At 51.1% G+C, this 23,626-nt stretch overlaps 1 protein-coding gene across 1 annotated transcript; it reads left to right on the forward strand.

Annotated features, from left to right (window-relative positions):
* The first annotated feature begins 4,336 nt into the window (after nt 1-4,336).
* Nucleotides 4,337-9,003, forward strand: TNFSF14 (TNF superfamily member 14). Its single transcript, XM_012761708.3, has 4 exons — nt 4,337-4,698; nt 6,100-6,136; nt 6,376-6,417; nt 7,383-9,003. Exons 1-4 carry the CDS (start codon nt 4,480-4,482, stop codon nt 7,808-7,810), a joined length of 726 nt encoding a protein of 241 aa, XP_012617162.2. The 5' UTR covers nt 4,337-4,479; the 3' UTR covers nt 7,811-9,003.
* The last annotated feature ends 14,623 nt before the right edge of the window (nt 9,004-23,626 follow it).

Consider the following 23,626-nt stretch of genomic DNA (forward strand, 5'->3'; position numbering starts at 1 on the left):
TGCCTCAAGCCTGCAACATAGAAATTCCGCCTTTTATGTTCTCACTGGGAATAGTAAAAAGAAAAAAAAAAAAAAAAAGAAATTCCGCCTTAGTTTCCAACCTTGAGGCTCAAGACTGCAGCGTTAGCTCTTCCCTGAGTTCCACTTTTGCTGGCTTTCCCTGTGGATTTATGGTGTGCAACCCCCAATGATCATGTGAGCCCATTCCTTAAAATAATCAATGTCTCCCCTGGATGTTCACAAAGGAAAAAAAAAAATAATAATCAATGTCCCTCTCTGTCTCTCTCTCCATCTCTGTTTCTCTCTCTCTCTCTCTCTCATTGTCTCTCTTTCTCTGTGCCCTCTTGAGGGGTTCCCCCCTCTCTCTCTCTCTCTCTCTCTCTCTCTCTCTCTCTCTCTCTCTCTCTCTCATTGTCTCTCTTTCTCTGTGCCCTCTTGAGGGGTTCCTGAATCAAAACACAGGCCAGGCATGGTGGCTCACACCTGTAATCCCAGCACTCTGGGAGGCCGAGACAGAAGGATCGCTTGAGGCAAGGAGCTCGAGACCAGCCTGGGCAACATAGCAAGACCCCGTCTCTAAGAAAAAAATTTCAAGAATTTAGCCGGGTGTGATGGCATGTGCCTGTTGTCCCAGCTACTCGGGAGGCTGAGGCAGGAGGATCGCTTGAGCCCAGGAGTTGGAGGCTGCAGTGTGCTATGATTGCACTGCTGTACTCCAGCCTGGGTGACAGAGCAAGACCCTCTCTAAAAATAAAAAATGAATTTTAAAAAGACAGAGAGAAAAACAGATGACAAGGAAGAGGCAGCTTGGGAGATCCGGGGAAGACTGTTCTCGGCAGCAGGAAGGAGAAGCACACAGGCCCAAGAGGCCTGGGGCAGAGGGGGCAAAATTACAAGGGCCCCCAGCCCAGCAGAGGCCCCGGGTGAAGGCCACTTGGCATCTACCCTGAGCTCGGGGACAAGTTTGGCTGCAAACTTTTTCTGCAAAGGGCCAGATAAAAAGTGTGTTTGGCTCTGAGGGCCAAGAGGTAAAATCGAGGCTATTACGAAGGTACTTATAAAACAAGAGAGGAAATTTCTGGGGTGCTGTGCCCTGTTGGCTTGGGATGGGCCATCCAGGCTGGCAGGCACGCTCTGCTCCCAGCTGCTGGAGGCATTCTGCCGACAGAGAGTGCCCTGTCCGGGGTGTGTAGCCTGGAGGTCCAGGCAGGCTGGGTGAGGGGGTCAGGGGTGGCCGCTGGGCTGACCTAGTGACAACCAGACCCCAGAGCTCCTTTCTCCCCAGAGACCCTGGCTCTCACCTTGAGCAGTGGGCCAGAGACGAGACAACTCGTTCAGCCACCAACTCCCAGAAGGAGAGTCCACCACTTGGCACCTGGCAGCTGCCAAGAGAGGGCACCCCGATATGTCTGGTGGCCGCTAACACAACCAGCTCAGGCCTTGGACAACGGCAAGGCATTGGCCATTGGTTGGCCAGGGAGGTAGGCTTTGGGAAAAGGGTTGGGCACAGGGACAGAGGAGGCCACCACAGCCGGGTCTCCGATTCCCACCAAAGTGCCACTGCTCCTTTGACTATACAGAGATGGGTGGATTTCACCCACGGGCTGGGATTTCCCAAGCCCTGGAGGCCATCTGTAGATTTTAATAAGCAGGCGACAGCCACAATCGCCGAAAAGGTGGAAACGACTTAGACGTTCATCAAGACACAATGTGGTCCGGCCACCCAGTGGAATATTACACAGCCATCAAAGGGGATAAAGCTCCAACACATGCCACGATGTGGATAGAACTTGAGCCTCATGCTCAGTGAATGAAGCCAGACACAAAAGACCACATATGTTTCTATTTTGACAAAATACCAGAACAGATAAATTCACAAAGCGGGGAAGCAACTAGTGGTTGCCAGGGGCTTGGGCTGGGGGTGGGGGTGGGGGGTGGGGAGAGAGTGGGGGAGGAGATGAAATGTTGAAAAATGTTTTGGAGCTGGACTTGGTGGTCGCACAACATCGTGAATGCACAGAATGCCACCGTGTCGTTCATTTTTATGTTTATTTTTTATTTTTATTTATTTATTTTGACACAGAGTCTCACTGTGTTACCCAGGCTAGAGTGAGTGCCGTGGCGTCAGCCTAGCTCACAGCAACCTCAGACTCCTGGGCTCAAGCGATCCTCCTACCTCAGCCTCCCGAGTAGCTGGGACTACAGGCATGCGCCACCATGCCCGGCTGATTTTTTCTCTATATATTAGTTGGCCAATTAATTTATTTCTATTTTTAGTAGAGACGGGGTCTCGCTCTTGCTCAGGCTGGATTCGAACTCCTGACCTCAAGCAATCCACCCGCCTCAGCCTCTCAGAGTGCTGGGATTACAGGCGTGAGCCACTGCGCCCGGCCCATTCGTTTTTAAGTGGTTTTATGTCACGTGACTTTCGCGCCAATGAAATAAAATATAAATAAATAAATAAGCAAGCTCACACCAGCGAGAAGATAGAGGGTGGATTTTAAGGCGGCAAGAGGTGAGGAAGGACGTCCAGTTGGGAAGCTACTGCAGCAGTCCGAGCGAGAGATGGGGGTGCCTTAGAGTCTCACTCAGCTCACGCTGCTACAACAAAATGCCACAGACTCGGTGGCTTCAATAAATAGCAAGCGTTTATTTCTGACAGTTCTGGAGGCTGGAAGTCCAAGTTCGGGGCGTGGGCGTGGTTTGCTGCTGGTGAGGACTCTCTTCCTGGTTTGCAGACAGCTGCCCTCTAGCTGTGTCTCACTTGGAGGACAGAGAGAACATCTCCTGTCCCTTTTTATGGGGGCGCTAATCCCATCATGGGGCTCCACTGTCACGACCTAATGACCTTCCAAAGGCCCCACCTCCTTATACCATGACATTGGGGATTAAGGCTATGAATTTGGGGGAACACAAATGTTCATTCCGTAGCACTTAGCTAGGGTAGCACAGCGGGCGTGGAAACAGGTGGTGGGATTTGAGGTCTGGTTTGGAGGTTGAACCCTCAGGGCTTGCTAGAGAGGGAAGAGAGTGCAGGACTCCCAGGTGCTGGGCTAACTGGGTGGAGAGTGGTTCCACCCCGACTATATCTTCCAATTTAAAAACTTCGTGCAAGCACACACACACATGTGTACACACACACAAACATGAACCTCCCCTCCACATGTACACACCCACATAATTCACACAATGCACACAAATGCACGCACATGTAGACAGACCTGCGCATGACAGATACATGCACGCCCATGTGCATGTACAACCTGCACATGACAGATACATGCATGCCCATGTGTGTGCACACACACCTGCACATGACAGATACATGCATGCCCATGTGCATGTACACACCTGTGCATGACAGATACATGCATGCCCACGTGCACACAGACACCTGCACATGACAGATACATGCATGCCCATGTGCACACATACACCTGCACATGACAGGTACATGCATGCCCATGTGCACGTGCACACACCTGCACATGACAGATACATGCATGCCCATGTGCACGCACACACACCTGCTCATGAGATACATGCGTGCCCATGTGCATGTACACACCTGCACATGACAGATACATGCATGCCCACGTGCATTCACACACACCTGCACATGACAGATACATGCATGCCCATGTGCACACACACGCACATGCACACATGTACACAGACCACACACAGATGCACTCCACAAACATATGCACACACCTGCTAACACACACATGTACATGTACATGCCTGAACACACATGCACACAGATATAAGGTACCTGCGCACATGTACTTACATGTATGCACATGTACACATACCTGCACACACCTGAATACACACACCCTCGTGCAAATAGCACACACACATGCCTACAGACTTGTGCACACACATGAATACACACATGTGCACACACACACATACACACGTGTGCACACACACTCCTCACTCCACTCTTGTACTTTTCACTGCCCTTGTCGCCGTCTAAACACCACGTATTATTTCCTTATTGATTCGGTTTCTTGTCTCTCTCAACGCATCCGAATAGGCGCTCGCTCCATACAAGCGGGGCCTCGGTGCCCCGGTTCACTGCTGCGTCCTTGGAACCCGCAGCGGTGCGTGGCGCACGCAGGAAGTCCTCAGTCAGTGTCTGGTGACCGAGTCAACGCAGCCGCGGCCAAGAAGGGAAAGCTGGGGCCTCCCCTCTGCGATCCACACCTGAGTCACATTGTCAGAAGCGGCTGGAAAGTGTGAGAGACACTGCGTGAGTGAGAGTGAGCCGGCGGGGTGGCGGGGACAGGAAGGAGAGGAGGCGAGTGGGGAAGGGGGTGGGGCCCGGCCCGGCTCTAAAGGCGCCCGGGGCCCAGGGCGCCGTCCGCAGCCGCTCGGCCGGGAGCGTTGGGCAACTTGGGTTTCCTCTGCGGCGGCGGAAGGGACCGGGTGCCAGCCCTGTCCCCGGGCGCTTGGGGCCGCGTCTGTTCGGGCATGGAGGAGACAGCCGTGCGGCCCTCGGTGTTCTCGGTGGAAGGACACACGGACATCCCATTCAGGAGGCTGGGACGAAGCCGCGGGGGGCGGCCCTGCAGCGCGGCCCGCGTGGGCCTGGGTCTCCTGCTCTTCGCCATGGGGGCCGCGCTGGCCGTCCAGGGCTGGTTCCTGCTGCAGCTGCACTGGCGCCTGGCGGACACCGTCGGCCGCCTGCCGGTGAGTGCGGCCTGGGGCTGGCTTCCATGTCATGTGTGTCCCTGCATGTGTGTGTGTGTGTATGTGTGGACGGGGCACGGACTAGGAGCATCCACCTTGACCCTGAGTGGCTGCCGCCAGCCCAGGACAGGTGACTTCACCTCCCTGAGCCTCGGTCTCCTCCTCCACGAAACACAAGTGCCCACTTCATAGGGGCTGAAGTGCCCCAGGGCACGCGTGGGGCCCGGCGGTGGCTGGCCCACGGCCCGTGCTCACCCCATGGGAACCGGCACTCCGGCGTCCCCAGGATTGTTAGCTGTGCCCTCGCCCGTGTCACTGGGACTGTCTGTCGCTGATCCTCTTCCACCGTCCCAGCCTGTGGGAATCTCTCTGTCCGGCTGTTTCCGGCCGGCCCTGGAGGTGTCCGTCCGTCTGGGAGCCGCGCCCGTGGGTCTGCGTGTGCTCCGTGCCATGCCCATGTGGGCTGGCCCCTTTGGGTCTTGGGTCTTTATGTCACCGCGCCATGTGTCTGCGTCTGGTGGCCGCATGGACCCATGTGGTCACATGCTGGCGTCCCGGGTACGTGTGACCACGTGTCCCCGTGTCCACCTGTCTCTGGCCTGGCGCTGTGGGGCTTGTCGCTGGTATCTGTGTCTGCGGATACAGGTGGATCCACAGACCACGTGCCCACGTGTTTGTTTCACTCCACGTGTGTCCGCTTGGCGTACCACGTACGTGTTGTGGCTGTGCCCTGTGTCCGGTGTCCGTATTCTTGGGCTGGGGTTCGTATGTCCAGCCATCTGGATGTCCAGGCATTTTTTTTTTTTTTTTGGAGACAAGAGTTTCACTGTGTTGTCCAGGCTGGAGGGCAGGGGCATGATGATCACAGCTCACTGCAGCCTCCAACCCCTGGCCTCAAGCGATCCTCCTACCTCAGCCTCCTGAGTAGCTGGGACTACAGGCATGTGCCACCACACCTGGCTAATTTTCTAATTTTTTGTAGAGGTGGGGTCTTGCTATGTTGCCCAGGCTGGTCTCAAACTCCTGGCCTCAAGCAATCCTCCCCCTCGGCGTCCCAAAGTGCTGGGACTACAGGCGTGAGCTGCCACACCTGACCCTATTTTTAAAATACTCCTTATTTATTAAACCCTTCTATAGTGCATACTATGTGCCAGGGACACTAATACGCCCTACACATATTCCTGAAGTCCTAGGCAGACAGTATTCACAACTCCATTTACAGAGAGGGAAACTGAGGCACCGGGGGTTATGAGGCTGCTGGCGGGATGTGTGTTATGCGTGCACGTGGCCCTGTGTGCGTGTCTGACGGTGGAGTCTATGGCCACTGGCCATGTGTGCCAGTAATGCCGGGGCGTGGCCCCTGCCACGGGTTCTCACCGTGGGCTCTCTCTGCACTTTCAGGACGGAGACTCAGGCTCCTGGGAGCAGCTGATGCAAGGTGAGCCGGGGTCCCGGTCCCCAGGAGGGAGGTGGGGTGGTTCCCACGCTGCCCCCACCCCTCGGCATTGCCCAACGTGATTTGCACAACTGGCCCAAGCCCCACAGGTGCCCCTCCCCCAGGCCTGAGAAGCAGAAGTGTGGGTCACTCCGGAAGGGGTGGGGCTCACCCCGAGAGGTGGACGTGATGACCCCTCGGGAGGTGACCTTTGCTTCTAACCTCTGACCCTCTTTCCCCAGAGCGGAGGGCCCACCGTGTCAACCCGGCAGCACACCTCACAGGTGAGGGGGACCCTGGGTCCTGGTGCGGGGCAGGGGCAGGGTGTCCTGGGAAGATAGGACAGATGCCCCAACATGTCAGCATAGTCATTCATTCATTCACTCACTCATTCACTCATTAAATATATTTATTCACAGAGTTGCCCAGAGCACAGGCTCTGGGGGAGGGGGGAATAGGTATTTCTAATTTTATTTATTTACCTAACCCTTATACAGTGCTTACGAGGTGTCATGCACTGTCACACGCTTTATATATCTTAATCCTTTGGGGCATCGTGGCACACACCTGTAATCCCAGCCCTTTGGGAAGCGTAGGCAAAGTTCCCGTCCTACCTCAGAGTTTTCATGGCAGACTGAATGTGGGTCCGACAGGCTGAGACCTCAGAAGGTCCCATGCCACTGCCTATTACTACATGAGGCCGGGAGTTCGAGACCAGCCTGAGTAACATACTAAGACCCTGTCTCTACAAAAAAAAAAAAAAAAAATTAAAATTAAAAACATTTAAATATAATGCACTAAACCCTAAGCAGGTACTATTCATGTCTCCATTCTACAGAGAGAGAAACTGAGGCACACAGAGGTTACGAGGCTTCTGGAACCCAGGTGTGTTCCACTCTGGTTGCTTGGTCTTGCCAACTTGCAAGTTTCGATTGTTTCTGGCAAGTCGCTTCATGGCTCCATGCCTCAGTTTCCCCCTTGGCAGAACGCGATACTTTGTTTTCCCGTGCCTCAGTTTCCCCACCTGCAAAAGGGGATGCAATGATTTAAGGCACACATACTGAGCGAGTGGCTTTGCTTCTCTGTGCCTCAGTTTCCCCGATCTGCAAAGCAGGGATAAAGCGAATTAAGACACACAAGCAGCCTAGCAGAGAGATGGAGGCTCAGAGAGGGTGCAGACCGGCCTAGGGTCACGCAGCAGGGGCAGGCCGTGTGCTGACCCGCGGCGCCCTTCGTCTCTCTCCCGCAGGGGCCAACTCCAGCCTGACGGGCAGCGGCGGCCCGCTGCTGTGGGAGACGCAGCTGGGCCTGGCCTTCCTCAGGGGCCTCGGCTACCGCGACGGGGCCCTGGTGACCACGGAGGCGGGCTACTACTACGTGTACTCCAAGGTGCAGCTGGGCGGCGTGGGCTGCCCCCCGGGGCTGGCCGGCGGCCTGCCCGTCACGCACGGCCTCTACAAGCGCACGCCGCGCTACCCCGAGGAGCTGGAGCTGCTGGTCAGCCGGCGGTCGCCCTGCGGGCGCGCGGCCAGCGCCCGCGTCTGGTGGGACAGCAGCTTCCTGGGCGGCGTGGTGCACCTGGAGGCCGGGGAGGAGGTGGTCGTCCGCGTGCCCGAGGAGCGCCTGGTGCGCCTGCGCGACGGCACGCGCTCCTACTTCGGGGCCTTCATGGTGTGAGCGCGCGGGCGCGGGGGCGGCGCGCGGAGACCCCGGCCCCTGTCTCCGGGCCACGGGAGCCCCAGAGAAGCTGAGGTCTGGGAGGGCCCCCTGGGGGACCCAGAGCCCAGGAGGCCGAGAGCTCCGCGGGCACCTCGGGGGACCCAAGAACTCAGACACCCCGAGAGGCGGGAGACCCCCCCGGACTGCAGACCCCGCCACGCACAGGACTCGACACGGAGCCCCGGGGACTTGGGGCCTGCAGGCCCCGCGCGGGGCAGAGCGGATTTGCCTGATATTCAGGAAGCACGGGGGAGGGGTGGGTATTTATACTTTTGATTCAGAGGAAAGAGGGACTTGGGCATCCAGGGGACAGTCGCCGTCCCCGCCCTCACGAGCACGAGCAGGGACTCACGCGGGCGGAGAGCCGGTCCCGCCCCACCACAGTCATGGTCATACCCTCGGGTCCCTCCCACGGACTGGGGCCACACCTCGGCCTGGCCACAGAACCTTATGCTCGGAGACACGGGGCCCGGCGACGTGCTTCTAGCTGTCGAGCCACCAGCTCTCCGGGGTGCCAGGAGCGGCTTCCCGGCGTTTGCCCGCCCATGTCCGTGGTGCAAATGCCGCCACCGTGGCCGGTCTCTGGGCACCCGCAGACCGCCAGCCGGCTGGCTGTGTCCCCTCGTTGCTACGCAGACGCGGCACGAGGACACCACGAGCCAGCGCTCGCAGACTGAGAGGGAGGAAGGAGGGAGGAGCGGCCGCACAGTCCAGCCTGTGGCATCCCGCGGAATCTGTCGCCTGGCCACCTGGCGTCCCTTGCGGCCCACAATGACGGACTCACACAGGCAGAGCCTCGGACCCCGGCATAATCCCATGGAAGTCCCAGCACTGCGGAACAGTCACGGCGTTGCCCGGCAACCGTCTACCACTCAGCCACAGGGCTGTCACCGTCACACTTGGCAACGCTCATCCCAGCAGATGCGGACACGCCCATCACGGCCAGGCCCGGTGCCACACACGCCACATCACAATGATAAACACTCGACCACGTCCCATACACACACACACACACACACACACACACACACACACAGCCTCAGCGCTCCTCCCGGGCCAAGACGGACACGTCCTGGGGTTGGGACCAGACCTTGGTCGCCGCCCTGGGCCTCTTCACTGCTGGTCCCTGAAATAAATGGGGAACAACGGTCGCACCTGGATCTGTCTAGTTCTTAGGGGAAGACATCTGGGGTGGGATGCCAGGCCCAAAGAGCCCCGTGGGGAAGGGAAGAGGCAGGTGGGGGGGGGGCGGCAGCCGGCAACAGGTGTTGGCTCTTAGAGGCAGAGTCATGGGTGCTCTGACCCACACAGGTCATTTTAGCAGGAGAGGAACCTGGATCTGGTTAGCCGGGGCTTAGATCCCTGCAGGAAATGTCGGGGGAAACCAAAGACCCCTCAAATTCACAACTCCTGAGGAAGCGGAAGCTACCCCCTGCAAGGCATCCTTACTGAGTGCCTGCAGGAAGGCGTGGCAGACCACCAAGCCAGTTGCAAGCCTGAGAGTTAAGTGGGGGGCGCAGGGGAAGCTGGGGTGGTGGGGGAGGGGCACATAATGATATGCATGCAAAGCAGATGATCTATGCAAATGAGCAGGAGCACAATGTGGCTGAAGGGAGGTCTTGATTCCTAGGACTCCAGGATGAGGGCTTAAGCCCAGAGGTGAGTGAATCGTCCTTATTGTTACTGTCGATATTAACAATGATGTTCTTGTCATGGTCGCATGGTCGCTAGCAGGGTGAAGGAAACAGGCTTTGCGATCAGATGGTCCTGGGTCCCAAGTCCTCTCTGCCACCTACTGGCTGTCTGACCTTGAGCAAGTCCCACTACCTCTCAGTGCCTCAGTTTCCTCATCTGTAAAATGGGGGCAGGGGAGGGAATGTGACAAGAGTACAGGTTGGGCATCCCTAATCCAAAAATCGAAAATCCAAAATGCTCCAAAATATGGACTGTTTTTGAGCACCGACATGACGCCACAAGTGGAAAATTCCACACCTGACCTCCGGGGACAGGTTGCGGTTAAAATTCGGGCTCGCAACACACAGTTTTACCCAGTGTGCCCAAGAGCAAGCCCTCCTAGCTGGGCTCTGTCCTTCCTCACATGCCGGATACACATGTAGTGTCTTTTGCTGCTATGTACTGATGTGTACATAAGCGTAAGCAAATGGTTATCAATACCTGATAAATTCAGAGTCGGGAATGATGGCTGTGCCACACAACCACAGATCATTCACGTGGGTGGCTGCAAGGGTGACACCTTTGCTTTCCATGGACACAAACTTTGCTTCGTGCACAAAATTATTACAAACAAGGCATGAGATTGCCTTCAGGCCCTATGAAATAAGGTGTATAGGAAGCATCAATATATTTTACGTTGGCCGGGCGAGGTGGCTCATGCCTGTAATCCTGGCACTCTAGGAGGTCGAGGCAGGCAGATCGCTCAAGGTCAGGAGTTCGAAACCAGCATGAGCAAGAGCGAGACACCCGTCTCTATTAAACATAGAAAGAAATTAATTGGCCAATAAAAATATATATAGAAAAAAGTTAGCCGGGCATGGTGGTGCACACCTGTAGTCCCAGCTACTCGGGAGGCTGAGGCAGGAGGATCGCCTGAGCCCAAGAGGTTGAGGTTGCTGTGAGCTAGGCTGACGCCATGGCATTCTAGCCAGGGCAACAGAGCTCGACTCTGTCTCAAAAAAAAAAAAAAAAAAAAAATATATATATATATATATATATATATATATATATATATACATATATATAATGTTTACATTTGGGTCCCATCTCCAAGATATTTCATTTTATATATAATATATGTATGCAAATATTTCAAAGTCTGAAAAGCTCTGAAATCTGGAACACTTCTGGTCCCAAGCAATTCTAGCTAAGGGCCGCTCAACCTATATTCCCCTCCTAGGTTCATTGTAAACCTTAAATCAGTTCAGGCATGTGAAAAACCGTTTGCTGTGGTGCCTGGTACACAGTAAGAGCTCAACCAGCGAGCACGCGCCATAAGGGATTGAGAAACATTAAATAAGAATGGCATTCACTGGGCGTTCATATGTGCCAGGCATCTTGTCGCGAGTTACACATCTTTATACGACATCTGGCCCCGGGCAGAAGCCATCATGGTCTTGACTGTTTTAGATGCAGAAGCCGTGGTCATGGTCGTGGTGGTGGAGAGAGAGGGACCACCTCTGCCAAGGGAGCCCGGCGACAAAACGAAGCGAGGACCGTTTCCTGCCTCCCTGCCTTGCCGGGCAGGTGGGAGGTGGGGGAGCCCCACATGGCCGGCTCCAGCCCCCACTGGAGTTTCCTTCCCTCTCATCACGGCCTTTCAGTTTCCGTGGCTTTGATGAGGAAACCAAGGTGTGGGGACGATGTATTTATAAAAGCCGGTGGCAGCAGCTACCAACTTCCGCCTGGGGTTGGAACCTCTTGCTAAGTTTAGAATCCAAAATTCATTCCGGGAGGGGCCTCTCGGCCTTGGGGAGCAGGAGGGACGAGGGAGAGGAGGGGGGCCAGAGGGAGGTGGAAAGAGTGGGGAGGAGGGCAGGAGAAGACGGGAGGGGAACACGGGAAGGCCCCTCCACGGGCAAAAATCCCAAGTTGATTTTAAAGAAAAGCGTAGTAGTAGGGGCAGGGAGCGCCTAGCCCAGGCCACTGACCTACTTTGTGATTTCTGAGAAACTTATCTACTTGGCTTCCGCTTGCTTTTCACCTCCTGTGGTCCAGGATGCATCCTCCCCTCTGCCCGCCCCCACCTGCCACCGCCACCAACTCTTCCTCAGGACCCGAAGTCTACCATCCTCGCCCTACCCTCCACGCCCTGAGCAGGAAACCCCTCCTCCTTCCCTTCAGCTCTCGCCAAGACCCAGCGGCAGTGGAGTAAAAAAAAAATAATAATAATGATGCTGACACAAATTATCGGCGCAGTGGGCATTTTGAGAGGCCAAGGTGGGAGGATCGCTCGAGGCCAGGAGTTTGAGGCCAGCCTGGGCAACATAGCAAGACCCTATCTTTACATAAAATAGAAAAATTAGCCGGGCGTGGTGATGTCCACCTGTAGTCCCAGCTACTCGGGAGGCTGAGGCAGGAGGATCACTTGAGCCCAGGAGTTTGAGGCTGCAGTGATTTATGGTGACGCCACTGCACTCTAGCCTGGGCAACAGAGTGAGATTGTCTCAATAAATAAATAAATAAATAAGATCCAGCTTACTTCTGTCAACAGAGAAGGATCCAATCTCTGTGAAATAATTTAAAGAGGGTTATTCTGAGCCAAGTATGAGCGACCGTGGTCCGGAGTCACATTAGGGAAGCCTTAAGCAAGTGCTTGGGTTACAGTTTGTTTTTATACATTTCAGGGAGACAGGAATTACCCGTGAAGTCATAAATCCATACATGGAGCTTGTATGTTGGTTTGGCCTGTAAAGGCGGGGAGACATCTCGAAGTGGGGTCTGGGGGGATTACAGGTTACAGGTGGGTTGAAAGATTCTTTCATTTGTAACTGGTTAAAGAAATGAAGCTTTGTCTAAAGGCTTGGAGTGTTTGAAGTTAAGATAAGGAAGTCTGTTCGTCAGAGATAAGTCACTGGACTGTATACCTAGACTCACGAGATCTGGAGGGTAAATTGAGGACCTGCAGGTGCGGTTTAAGTTTTATCTTTGGTGGCCTTAGGCCTATTAGTGACTTACAAAGGACATCTCCAAGCAGGGAAGGGGGTATAATGAGGCAGGTCTGACCTCCCTTGTCATGGTCAGCAACTCAGCTTCAAGGTATTTCTGGGGTCCCCTTGACCAAGAAGGAGTCCATTCGGTTGACTGGGTGGCTTAAGACTTTATTTTAGTTCACATTTCACATTTGAGTTAACTACTTGGCCCCTGTAGGCATTTGAGTTTGCACCCTTGAAAGATAACAGGGATTGTGGTTGGAATGTGGGGATGTGAAGGGGACTGACATTTGATCTTTGAGTCGATAAGAGAGTGGGAGGGAAGAGAGCTCCAGTCTAAGGGAGCAGCCTGTGCAAAGGTCCTGAGGCAGGCAGGAGCTTGGAGACATCCAAGAATCGGACAGAACCAGAGTCTCTGGAGCTCAGGGGTAGTGAGGTGTGAGCAGTGGTCAGAGGGGTGAAGGGGGCGTGAGATGCAGGATTTTGTACAGGACATTAGGATTTCAAATTTTAACCCAAGTGTGACGGAAACCATTGGAAGATTTTTTAAAAAACTGTTAATGCCCAGAGACTTTAAAAAATTATTAGGGCAATTTATGAGCATGCACAGAAAGGAGAGGAAAAGAGTCCAAAAACCAATTCCCAGATTCAGTAGTTTCACTCTTCTGCCCTGCTGACTTTTTTTTTTTTTTTTTTTTCCCGGAGACAGAGTCTCACTCTCATTGCCCAGGCTAGAGTGAGTGCTGTGGCGTCAGCCTAGCTCACAGCAACCTCACACTCCTGGGCTCAAGCGATCCTCCTGCCTCAGCCTCCCGAGTAGCTGAGACTACAGGCATGCGCCACCATGCCCGGATAATTTTTTCTATATATGTTTAGTTGGCCAATTAATTTCTTTCTATTTTTAGTAGAGATGAAGTCTCGCTCTTGCTCAGGCTGGTCTCCAACTCCTGAGCTCGAGCAATCCACCCGCCTCGGCCTCCCAGAGTGCTGGGATTACCGGCGTGAGCCACCTCGCCCGGCCTGCCATGCTGACTTTATCAACTACCTCTTTTTAAATTTGATGTCAATTCCGACATCATCTCATTTCACATCCTCCCCCGATATTTTGAATGCATCTCTAAGAGACAGAGGACATATATTTGCATGCATATGGGTGTATATGTACATATATGTTATATATGTATGTATATAAAATCATGCAGCCATGATCACACTGAACAAAGTAACAAAATTCCCTTAATAACACCAATGATTCAGAGTCCAGCCCCACCCACGGAGCTTCCTGTGTCTTTTCCTCTCTCCCAGAATCAAACCCGACTCTGATCAAAGCTCATGTTCCAACCCCCAGTTTGCAACAGGAGTTGGCCAATCCCGCCCACCCCCAGTTTTTAAATGGTTGAAGAAAATCGGAAGAGGAATGATATTTCATAACATGTGAAAATCATACGCGACTCCAATTCCAGTGTCCCCAAAAAGTTTTATTGGTCCACAACCACCCCCAACGCATGTGTGTGTTGTCTGTGGCAGCTCTTGCATCTCAAAGGCAGAGCTGAGTAGTTGTATTATAGCGTGGGCTGCATGACTCACAATGCCAAAAATATTTAGTATCGGGCCATTTGCAGAAAATGCTTGCCAAGCTGTGATTTATAGGAAATATATACGATGACACCGCAAGGGTTTAGCAGCGTAACCCAGGACATCGGGAGATTCTACAGGGAAAACAACCTGGTGTCTTCAATGGTTTGGGTAAAAACAGGCACCAGGGGCCAGGTGTTATGGCTTACGCCTATAATCCCAGCACTCTGGGAGGCTGAGACAGGAGGATCCCTTGAGGCCAGGAGTTGGAGACCAGCCTGAGCAAGAGCAAGACTCCCATCTCTACAAAAAAAAAATAGCAAAGAAAAATTAGCTGGGCATGGTGGCACATGCCTGTAGTCCCAGCTACTCGGGAGGCTGAGGCAGGAGGATCGCTTGAGCCCAGGGGTTTGAGGTTGCTGTGAGCTAGGCTGACGCCACGGCTCTCTAACCCAGGCAACAGAGTGAGACTCTGTCTCAAAAAAAAAAAACAAAAAAAACACTGGGAGGGAAGAGTGCAGGGGTCCTCAAACTTTTTAAACAGGGGGCCAGTTCACTGTCCCTCTGGCCATTGGAGAGTGGGGCGCACATTCCACACATGCGCACTGTGGGCCCAGGACGAGTCGGCTGCTAAGCAGGACAGGCAGCGGCGGCAAAAACACCCGGCGGGCGGGATAAATGTCCTCGGTGGGCGCATGTGGCCCGCGAGCCGTAGTTTGAGGACCCCTGGACCGTTAGGGTAAGGAGACAAACAGATAACCCACAGCTTATTCTACAAAGCGTTTCCTGGGTCCCATCCGTGTCCCATCCCTCCCATCCCCCCACTCCTGGGTCCCAGCCCTGATGACCACACGGAGTTGAGAGTATCTTGTCCCGCTGGGGGGCTCCTCCACCCAGCCCAGGGGATCCTCCAAGGAAGAGCCTGTAGAGGAGTTGTCTTGGGGTCCCCCGCACCTAGAGGGGAGTCCGGGAAAAAGGGTCTACAGGATTTCTGCAAAGGGGACAGAGCTCAGTGCTCTGAGACCATAGACGGCCGCACGAGGACCCAGAAGATTCCAACGCACAGGGTAGAAAGTCAGTCATAGGTCTAAGGCTGCAGTGGAGGGGGTGGTGACATGGCAGGGGTCACAGAGGAAAGTGAGGCAGGGCAAGGGACCTCATTGGCGCCAGAGTGAGGCATTGTGCCGTCACTGACGGGCAATTGGGGACCTTCACTGTCAACACCACTTCTCCGATGTTCGATGATCGGGGGATTCTGTGGCTAAACAAATAAATACTCAGCTTCCCTGTCCCCGGGGTGGGACAGCTCCCAGGCATGTGCCACCGTCCCTGTTGCACCAGGATGCTATCAGTCGATGGGGAACAATCTTCCACAGGCTTCTTTCCCAAGATCGTCAAAGTTCCAGGGAGCTTAGGACATGCCCACGCGTGACAGGCTGGTTCCCGAGCTCCGCGTCCACGTGAGCGCCCGCCGTGGGTCTGCTCCCGGCCCGTCAGCCCTCCCTGCTCGCCTCTGCCACTTCCAGAGAGCGGAGCGTGGCCTGCTACGCCTGCACCTTGCTCGGGTGGCTTATTTTCGGCCCAGTTGAGGCACAGGAAGCTCTTTGAGGCTGTCTGTGGCTCCCACTGCCCAGAGACACCATCGAGTCATTTCCTTTCTGGGGACCTGCCGCCTCTCTGGTCGCTGTTGTGGGGAGCAGAGCCTCTTCTATCTCTGGGCTCCCCTCAAACACCTCTGGGGAACTTTCCGAGTATCTAGGTCTCTACCCAAAAAAGAGGCCGTGCATGAGCCGAGGAAAGAGGTCCTGGAAGAACCAACGCTGCCAGCGCTTTGATCTTGAACTCTTGGCCTCCGGAATTGTGAGAAAACACGTTTCTGTTGTGTAAGAAACCTGGTCCGCGGTGCCTTGTCATGGCAGCCCCAGCAGACTAAGATGCCCCCACCTCTCCCCCTTCTACCGGCTCTGAACAAGCGTGTTCTTGGCTGGCAGGAAGAGCGGGCCCTGGAGGTGGGGTATTTACAAGGGAGAGGAGGGGGCAGAGAAAGAGCTACAACCACAGAAGCAGAAGTTTGGAGCAATGTGATTTCTGGAAGAGGCTCACGAACCAAAGAATGGAGTTGCCCTCTAGACACTGGGAAAGGCAAGGAAGCAGGATTTTCCCTAGAACGTTCAGAAGGAATGCAGGCTTTTTACTAACGAGGCCAAGAAGTCCAGGCGTCCATGGGAGAGGAGGGGTGAACACAGAGGTCCCAGGCGGGTGGAAGTCACGAGGCTGAGGCTGTAACCCTTCTCAGATGGGCTGCTCCAGCGTGCGGAGCTGAAGGGAGCCATCCCTGCCAAGCCCTGCCTGGCCAACTCGCAGAACTGAGCAAATGGAACAGTTGTTATTTTCAACGCTGAGCTTTGAGGTGGTTTGATACACATCAGTAGGTAACTAATAGGCCTCACAGTCCTTTTCTGAAACTATTCAGATAGAGATGAATGGATGGATGGATGAAGACGTTGTCTGAGTGGGTAGACAGATGAGTGTGAGGGTGAATAGGTGGGTGGAGGAGTGAGTGAGGGGATGGATGGATGGATGGATGGATGGATGGATGGATGGATGGTGAATGAAAGAGTGGACGGGTGGAAGGATTCATGAGTGGATGGATGGATGGATGGATGGATGGATGGAAGAATGGATGGATGGGGGTGAATGAAAGAGTGGACGGGTGGAAGGATTCATGAGTGGATGGATGGATGGATGGAAGGATGGATGGATGGGGGTGAATGAAAGAGTGGACGGGTGGAAGGATTCATGAGTGGATGGATGGATGGATGGATGGAAGGATGGATGGATGGGGGTGAATGAAAGAGTGGACGGGTGGAAGGATTCATGAGTGGATGGATGGATGGAAGAATGGATGGATGGGGTGAATGAAAGAGTGGACGGGTGGAAGGATTCATGAGTGGATGGATGGATGGATGGATGGAAGGATGGATGGATGGGGGTGAATGAAAGAGTGGACGAGTGGAAGGATTCATGAGTGGATGGATGGATGGATGGATATATGGATGGATACATGTCTGGGTGGATGGGTGATTGGATGGATGGGGAGGTGGGTGGACGGATAGAGATATGTGTGGGTAGATGGGTGAGTGGATGGATGGATGGATATATGGATGGATACACGTGTGGGTAGCTGGGTGAGTGGATGGATGTATGGGTGGATGGATGAATAGATGGATATATGGATGGAGATATGTGTGGGTGGGTGTGTGAGTGGATGGGTGGGTGGATGAATGGATGCATGAGTGGACGAGTGGATGGTGAGTTGGATGGATGGATAGACAAGTGGATAGATGAAAGAGAGGATGGATGATTTATGGATGGATGGATGATGAGTAAATGAATACAAACATATATTCTAAATCAAACCCTAAACTTAGTAACAGCCGATCTTGGGCTAACTATAAAGAAGCACTAAGACCTACAATGTAGAAATTTATGATAGGATGCACCTCAATTTTAGGTTAAAATCTGTGCAACTAAGAAGCAAAAAAAAAAAAAAAAACAGGGCCAATATGGATTCTAGATTTATATCTAATTTAGAGGAAGCAATAGATTGTCCTCCTGATGACAAGGAAGTCCTCTAAGACCATCCTTCATTCCCCAGGGGGAAGCCTGGCAGGCACACCTATGCTTAGGGATTATTTACCCAGATCTCATTCTGGGTAAAAACCATATCTCCACAAAAGCGATTGATGTCATATACACTCTCTAAGTTATCAAAGGAGGAATGTCAGTGTAATTAGGAAAATATCTAGACTTTTTTTTTTGAGACAGAGTCTCGCTTTGTTGCCCAGGCTAGAGTGAGTGCCGTGGCGTCAGCCTAGCTCACAGCAACCTCAAACTCCTGGGCTCAAGTGATCCTCCTGCCTCAGCCTCCCAAGTAGCTGGGACTACTGGCATGTGCCACCATGCCCAGCTGATTTTTTCTATTTTTACTTGTTTGGCTAATTTCTTTCTATTTTATAATAAAGACGGGGTCTTGCTCTTGCTCAGGCTGGTCTCGAACTCCTGAGCTCAAGCAATCCTCCCGCCTCAGCCTCCCAAAGTGCTAGGATTACAGGCTTGAGCCACCTCGCCCGGCCCGATATATTTAATATTTAATATATCAAAGTCTAATGCTATTCAGTCTCTTGCCTCCTAAAGCCTCTATCTGGTTTTCTTGTATTCACTCGCGCCACCTACAGGACATTCTTGATACAACAGCCAAAATGAGATGTTTTGTAAACTTTTATTGGAGTATTCCACATGCAATTGACCCTTAAACAAAGCAGGGACTTTAGGAGTGACCCCACACAGTCAAAACTCCCCGTATAACTTTCGACTCCCCTGTAACTTAACTACTAACAGCCTACTGTTGACTGGAAGACGTACTGATAACATAAAGTCGATTAACAGATATTTTGAATGTTATATGTAGTGTATACTGTGTTCTTGCAATAAAGTAAGCTACAGAAAAGAAAATGTTAAGAAAATCGTAAGAGCCAGGTGCAGTGGCCTGTAATCCTAGCACTCTGGGAGGCCAAGGTGGGTGGATTGTTTGAGCTCAGGAATTTGACACTAGCCTGAACAAGAGCGAGACCCCATCTCTACTAAAAAAAAAAAAAAAAAAAATAGAAAAAATTAGCCGGGCATGGTGGCACATGCCTGTAGCCCTGGCTACTTGGGAGGCTGAGGCAGGAGGATCACTTGAGCCCAGGAGTTTGAGGTTTCTGTGAGCTAGGCTGACGCCACTACACTCTAGCCCAGGCAACAGAGTAAGACTCTGTCAAAAGAAAAGAAAAGAGACGAAAAGGGAAGGGAAGGGAAGGGAAGGGAAGGGAAGGGAAGGGAAGGGAAGGGAAGGGAAGGGAAGGGAAGGGAAGGGAAGGGAAGGGAAGGGAAGGGAAGGGAAGGGAAGGGAAGGGAAGGGAAGGGAAGGGAAGGGAAAAGAAGAGGAGAGGAGAGGAGAGGAGAGAGAAAAGAAAAGAAAAGAAAAGAAAGTCATAAGGAAGAGAAAATATATTTACTGTTCATTAATAGGAAGTAGATCAGCATAAACATCTTCATCTCTGTCATCTTCACCTTTAGCAGGCTGAGGAGGAGGAGGAAGGGGAGGCGTGGGTCTTGCTGTCTCAGAGGTGGCCGAGTTGCAAAGACAATCTGCATGTAAGTGGACCCATGCAGTTCAAACTTGTGTTGTTCAAGGGTCAGCTGTATTCATAAAATGCACAAAGAAGTCAATTTTCACGGAGGGAACTCACCCATGTAACCAGCACCCAAGAAGCCGCCTTCCTGCAGCCTCTCAACCGCTATTCTCTCTCTCTTCCCCCGGGGGAAATACTATTCTGAATTCTAGCAGCATAGATTAGTTTGCTTGTTTTTCATTGCATTTTAATGTCAGAATACTGTATGCATTCTGTTTTATCTTTTTTTTTTATTTTATTTTTTGAGACAGAGTCTCCCTCTGTTGCCCAGGCTAGAGTGAGTGCCATGGCGTCAGCCTAGCTCACAGCAACCTCAAACTCCTGGGCTCAAGCGATCCTCCTGCCTCAGCCTCCCGAGTAGCTGGGACTACAGGCATGCGCCACCATGCCCGGCTAATTTTTTTGATTTTTTTTTTTGGTAGACACTGGGTCTCGCTCTTGCTCAGGCTGGTCTTGAACTCCTGAGCTCAAGCAATCCCAGAGTGCTAGGATTACAGGCGTGAGCCATTGCACCGGCCCACTCGGTTTTATCTTGCTTACTGCACTCAACATTACGTTCATGGGATTCCTCCATTTCGTCGCCTATGGCAGGGTGCTCTGTTCATTTTGGTGGCTGTGTAGTATTCCATGGTGTGAATATACCACAATTTGTTTGTCCATTCTACTGTCACAGGGCATTTGGGTTGTTTCCAGTTTTGATTATATCAATTGATTTTTAAATGTTAAGCCAGCCTTGCCATTCTAAAATAAACCAACTTGGTCAGGCGCAGTGGCTCACGCCTGGAATCTCAGCACTTTGGGAGGCCAAGGCAGGAGAGTTGCTTGAGGCCAGGAGTGTGAGAACAGCCTGGGCAACACAGCGAGACCCCATCTCTACAAAGAATTTCACAAAATAGCTGGGTATGGTGACATGCACCTGTAGTCCCAGCTATAGGGGGCTGAGGCAGGAGGATCGCTTGAGACCAGGAGTTCCAGGCTGCAGTGAGCTGTGATCACATCACTGCCCCGGCAACAGAGTGAAAACTTGTCTCTAAAATAAAATCCAAGGCCGGGCGCAGTGGCTCACGCCTGTAATCCTAGCTCTCTGGGAGGCCGAGGCGGGCGGATTGTTTGAGGTCAGGAGTTCGAAACCAGCCTGAGCAAGAGCGAGACCCCGTCTCTACTATAAATAGAAAGAAATTAATTGGCCAACTAATATATATAGAAAAAATGAGCCGGGCATGGTGGCGCATGCCTGTAGTCCCAGCTACTCGGGAGGCTGAGGCAGGAGGATCGCTTGAGCCCAGGAGTTTGAGGTTGCTGTGAGCTAGGCTGACGCCACGGCACTCACTCTAGCCTGAGCAATAAAGCGAGACTCTTGTCTCAAAAAAATATAAATAAATAAAATAAATAAATAAAATCCAATAAACCACCTTAGTCATGATGTACTCATGATAGATTATCCTTTTTATATATTACTCAATGCTTGTTGATATTTTCATTAGAACTTTGAGTTTATGAATAAAATCGATGCTTTCTTGTAAGTGTCTTTTGGGGACCATATATGTGCATTTCTGTCTAGTATATATCTATAAGTACATTGGCTTAGGTTCAACATTTTTGGATATTACTGACAGTTTTCCAAAGCAATTGTCATTATATCACCTACACGCCAAATGAGAAAATTTCTTTTCTTTTTTTCTTTCTTTTTTTCTTTAACAGAGTCTCATGCTGTCACCCTGCGTAGCCACTGTTTCCTTTCTCATCTTCTGTCTGGATGTTCTACCAATTGTTGAAAGTGGGGTGTTAAATTTCTCTACTACTATTGCATTGCCGTCTGTTTTTCCCCTTCACATCTGTTAATATTTATTTATGTGTCTAGGTGCTCCAATGTTGGGCACATATGTATTTACAATTATTATATCCTCTTTATGCATCAACCCCTTTATTGCTATATAATGACCTTTTTTTGTTTCTTGTGATGGTTTTTGACTGAAAGTCTATTTTTTCCCCAATATAAATATAGCTACCCTTGCTGTCTTTTGATTACCACTTTCATGGAATATCTTTTTCCATCCTTTTACTTTCAGCCCGTATGTGATCTTAATGGAAAACCATTCTAGGCAGTGTATAGTCACATCTTGCTTTGTTTTGGGTTTGGTTTTGGTTTGTTTGTTTGTTTGTTTGTTTGTTTGTTTTTTATCCATTCAGCCATTTTATGTCTTTTGGTTGGAGAATTTCATCAATGTACATTTAAAGTAATTATTGATCGGTAAGGACTTACTATTGCTGTTTCATTAGTTGTTTTCTGGCTGTTTTGTAGTTCCTATGTTTCTTTCTTCCTCTCTTAGTCTTCTTTTGTGATTTGATGATTTTTTTTTGTAGTGGTATGCTTTGATTTCTTTATCTTTTATGTATCTACTTCAGGTTTTTTCTTTGTGGATACCATGGAGTTTCCATGAAACATCTTATAGTTATAAAAGTCTGTCTTAAGCTGATAACAACTTAGTTTTGTTTTTTGTTTTTTGTTTTTTTTTTTTGAGACAGAGTCTCACTTTGTTGCCCAGGCTAGAGTGAGTGCCGTGGCGTCAGCCTAGCTCACAGCAACCTCAAACTCCTGGGCTTAAGCAATCCTACTGCCTCAGCCTCCCGAGTAGCTGGGACTACAGGCATGTGCCACCATGCCCGGCTAATTTTTTCTATATATATTAGCTGGCCAATTAATTTCTTTCTGTTTTTAGTAGAGACAGGGTCTTGCTCAGGCTGGTTTCGAACTCCCGACCTTGAGCAATCCGCCCGCCTCAGCCTCCCAGAGTGCTAGGATTACAGGCGTGAGCCACCGCGCCCAGCCTAACAACTTAGTTTTGACCACATAAAAGACTCTACACTTGTACTTCCTTCCCACAAACATCTTATGTGATTTATGTCACATTTTGCATCTTTTAATATTTTGCATCCATTAGCAAATTATTTTAGCTATTGTTATTTTTAATACTTCTGTCTTTTAACTTTCATACTGGAGTTTTAAATGATTCATGCACCATGATTATGGTATTAGAGTACTCTGAATTTGTCTCTATACTTACTTTTACAGCGAGTTTTATACTTTCATATATTTTCATGTTTTTAGTTAGCATCCTCTTGCTTCAAATGGAAGAACTTCTTTTAGCATTACTAGTAAGGCAAGTTAAGTGGTGATGAACTCCCTCAGCTTTTGTTTATCTGGGAAAGTCTCTTATTTCTCTTTCATTTTTTTTTTTTTTATTTTTTTATTTTTTTTTTTTTGAGACAGAGTCTCGCTTTGTTGCCCAGGCTAGAGTGAGTGCCGTGGCGTCAGCCTAGCTCACAGCAACCTCAAACTCCTAGGCTCCAGTGATCCTTCTGCCTCAGCCTCCCGGGTAGCTGGGACTACAGGCATGCACCACCATGCCCGGCTAATTTTTTTATATATATATATCAGTTGGCCAATTAATTTCTTTCTATTTATAGTAGAGACGGGGTCTCGCTCTTGCTCAGGCTGGTTTTGAACTCCTGACCTTGAGCAATCCGCCCGCCTCGGCCTCCCAAGAGCTAGGATTACAGGCGTGAGCCACAGCGCCCGGCCTCTCTTTCATTTTTGAAGGATAGATTTGCCGTGTATAGTATTCTTGGTTGGCAGGTCTTGTCTTTGAGCACTTTGGTTTTTCATTTTTTAGAGACAGGGTCTCGATCTGTAGCCCAGGCTGGTGGAGAGCAGTGGTGCAATCACAGCTCACTGCAGCCTTGAACCCCAGGGCCCAAGTGCTCCTTCCACACCTCAGCTGGGACTACAGGCATACACCACCACGTCTGGCTAATATTTCATATTTTTGTAGAGACAAGGTCTCACTATGTTGCCCCGGTTGGTCTCAAATTCTTGACTTTAAGCAATTCTCCTGCTCTGGCCTCCCAAAGTGCTGGGATTACAGGTGTGAGCCGACATGACTGGCTCCTTCGGCACTTTGAATTCATCATCTCACCCTCTCCTGGTCTGCAATATTTCTGCTGAGAAATCTGCTGATAGTCTAATGGAGGTTCTCTTGTATATGATGAGTTGCTTTTCTCTTGATGCTTTCAAAATTCTGTCTTTCTTAAGAATTTTATTATAATGTGTCTCGGTGAAGATCTCTTTATATTTACCCTGTTTGGGGTTCTTTGGGCTTCATAGATCTGGATGTTCATGTCCCTATCCAGATTTAGAAAGTTTTCTGTCATTATTTCTTTAAATACATTTCTCTCCTTTAATTTTTTTCTGTCCTTTTTGGAGCACTTTCATACTGCATATATTGGTTCACTTG

This window comes from Microcebus murinus, chromosome 27 (assembly GCF_040939455.1).
Source record: "Microcebus murinus isolate Inina chromosome 27, M.murinus_Inina_mat1.0, whole genome shotgun sequence".
Classification (NCBI taxonomy): domain Eukaryota; kingdom Metazoa; phylum Chordata; class Mammalia; order Primates; family Cheirogaleidae; genus Microcebus; species Microcebus murinus.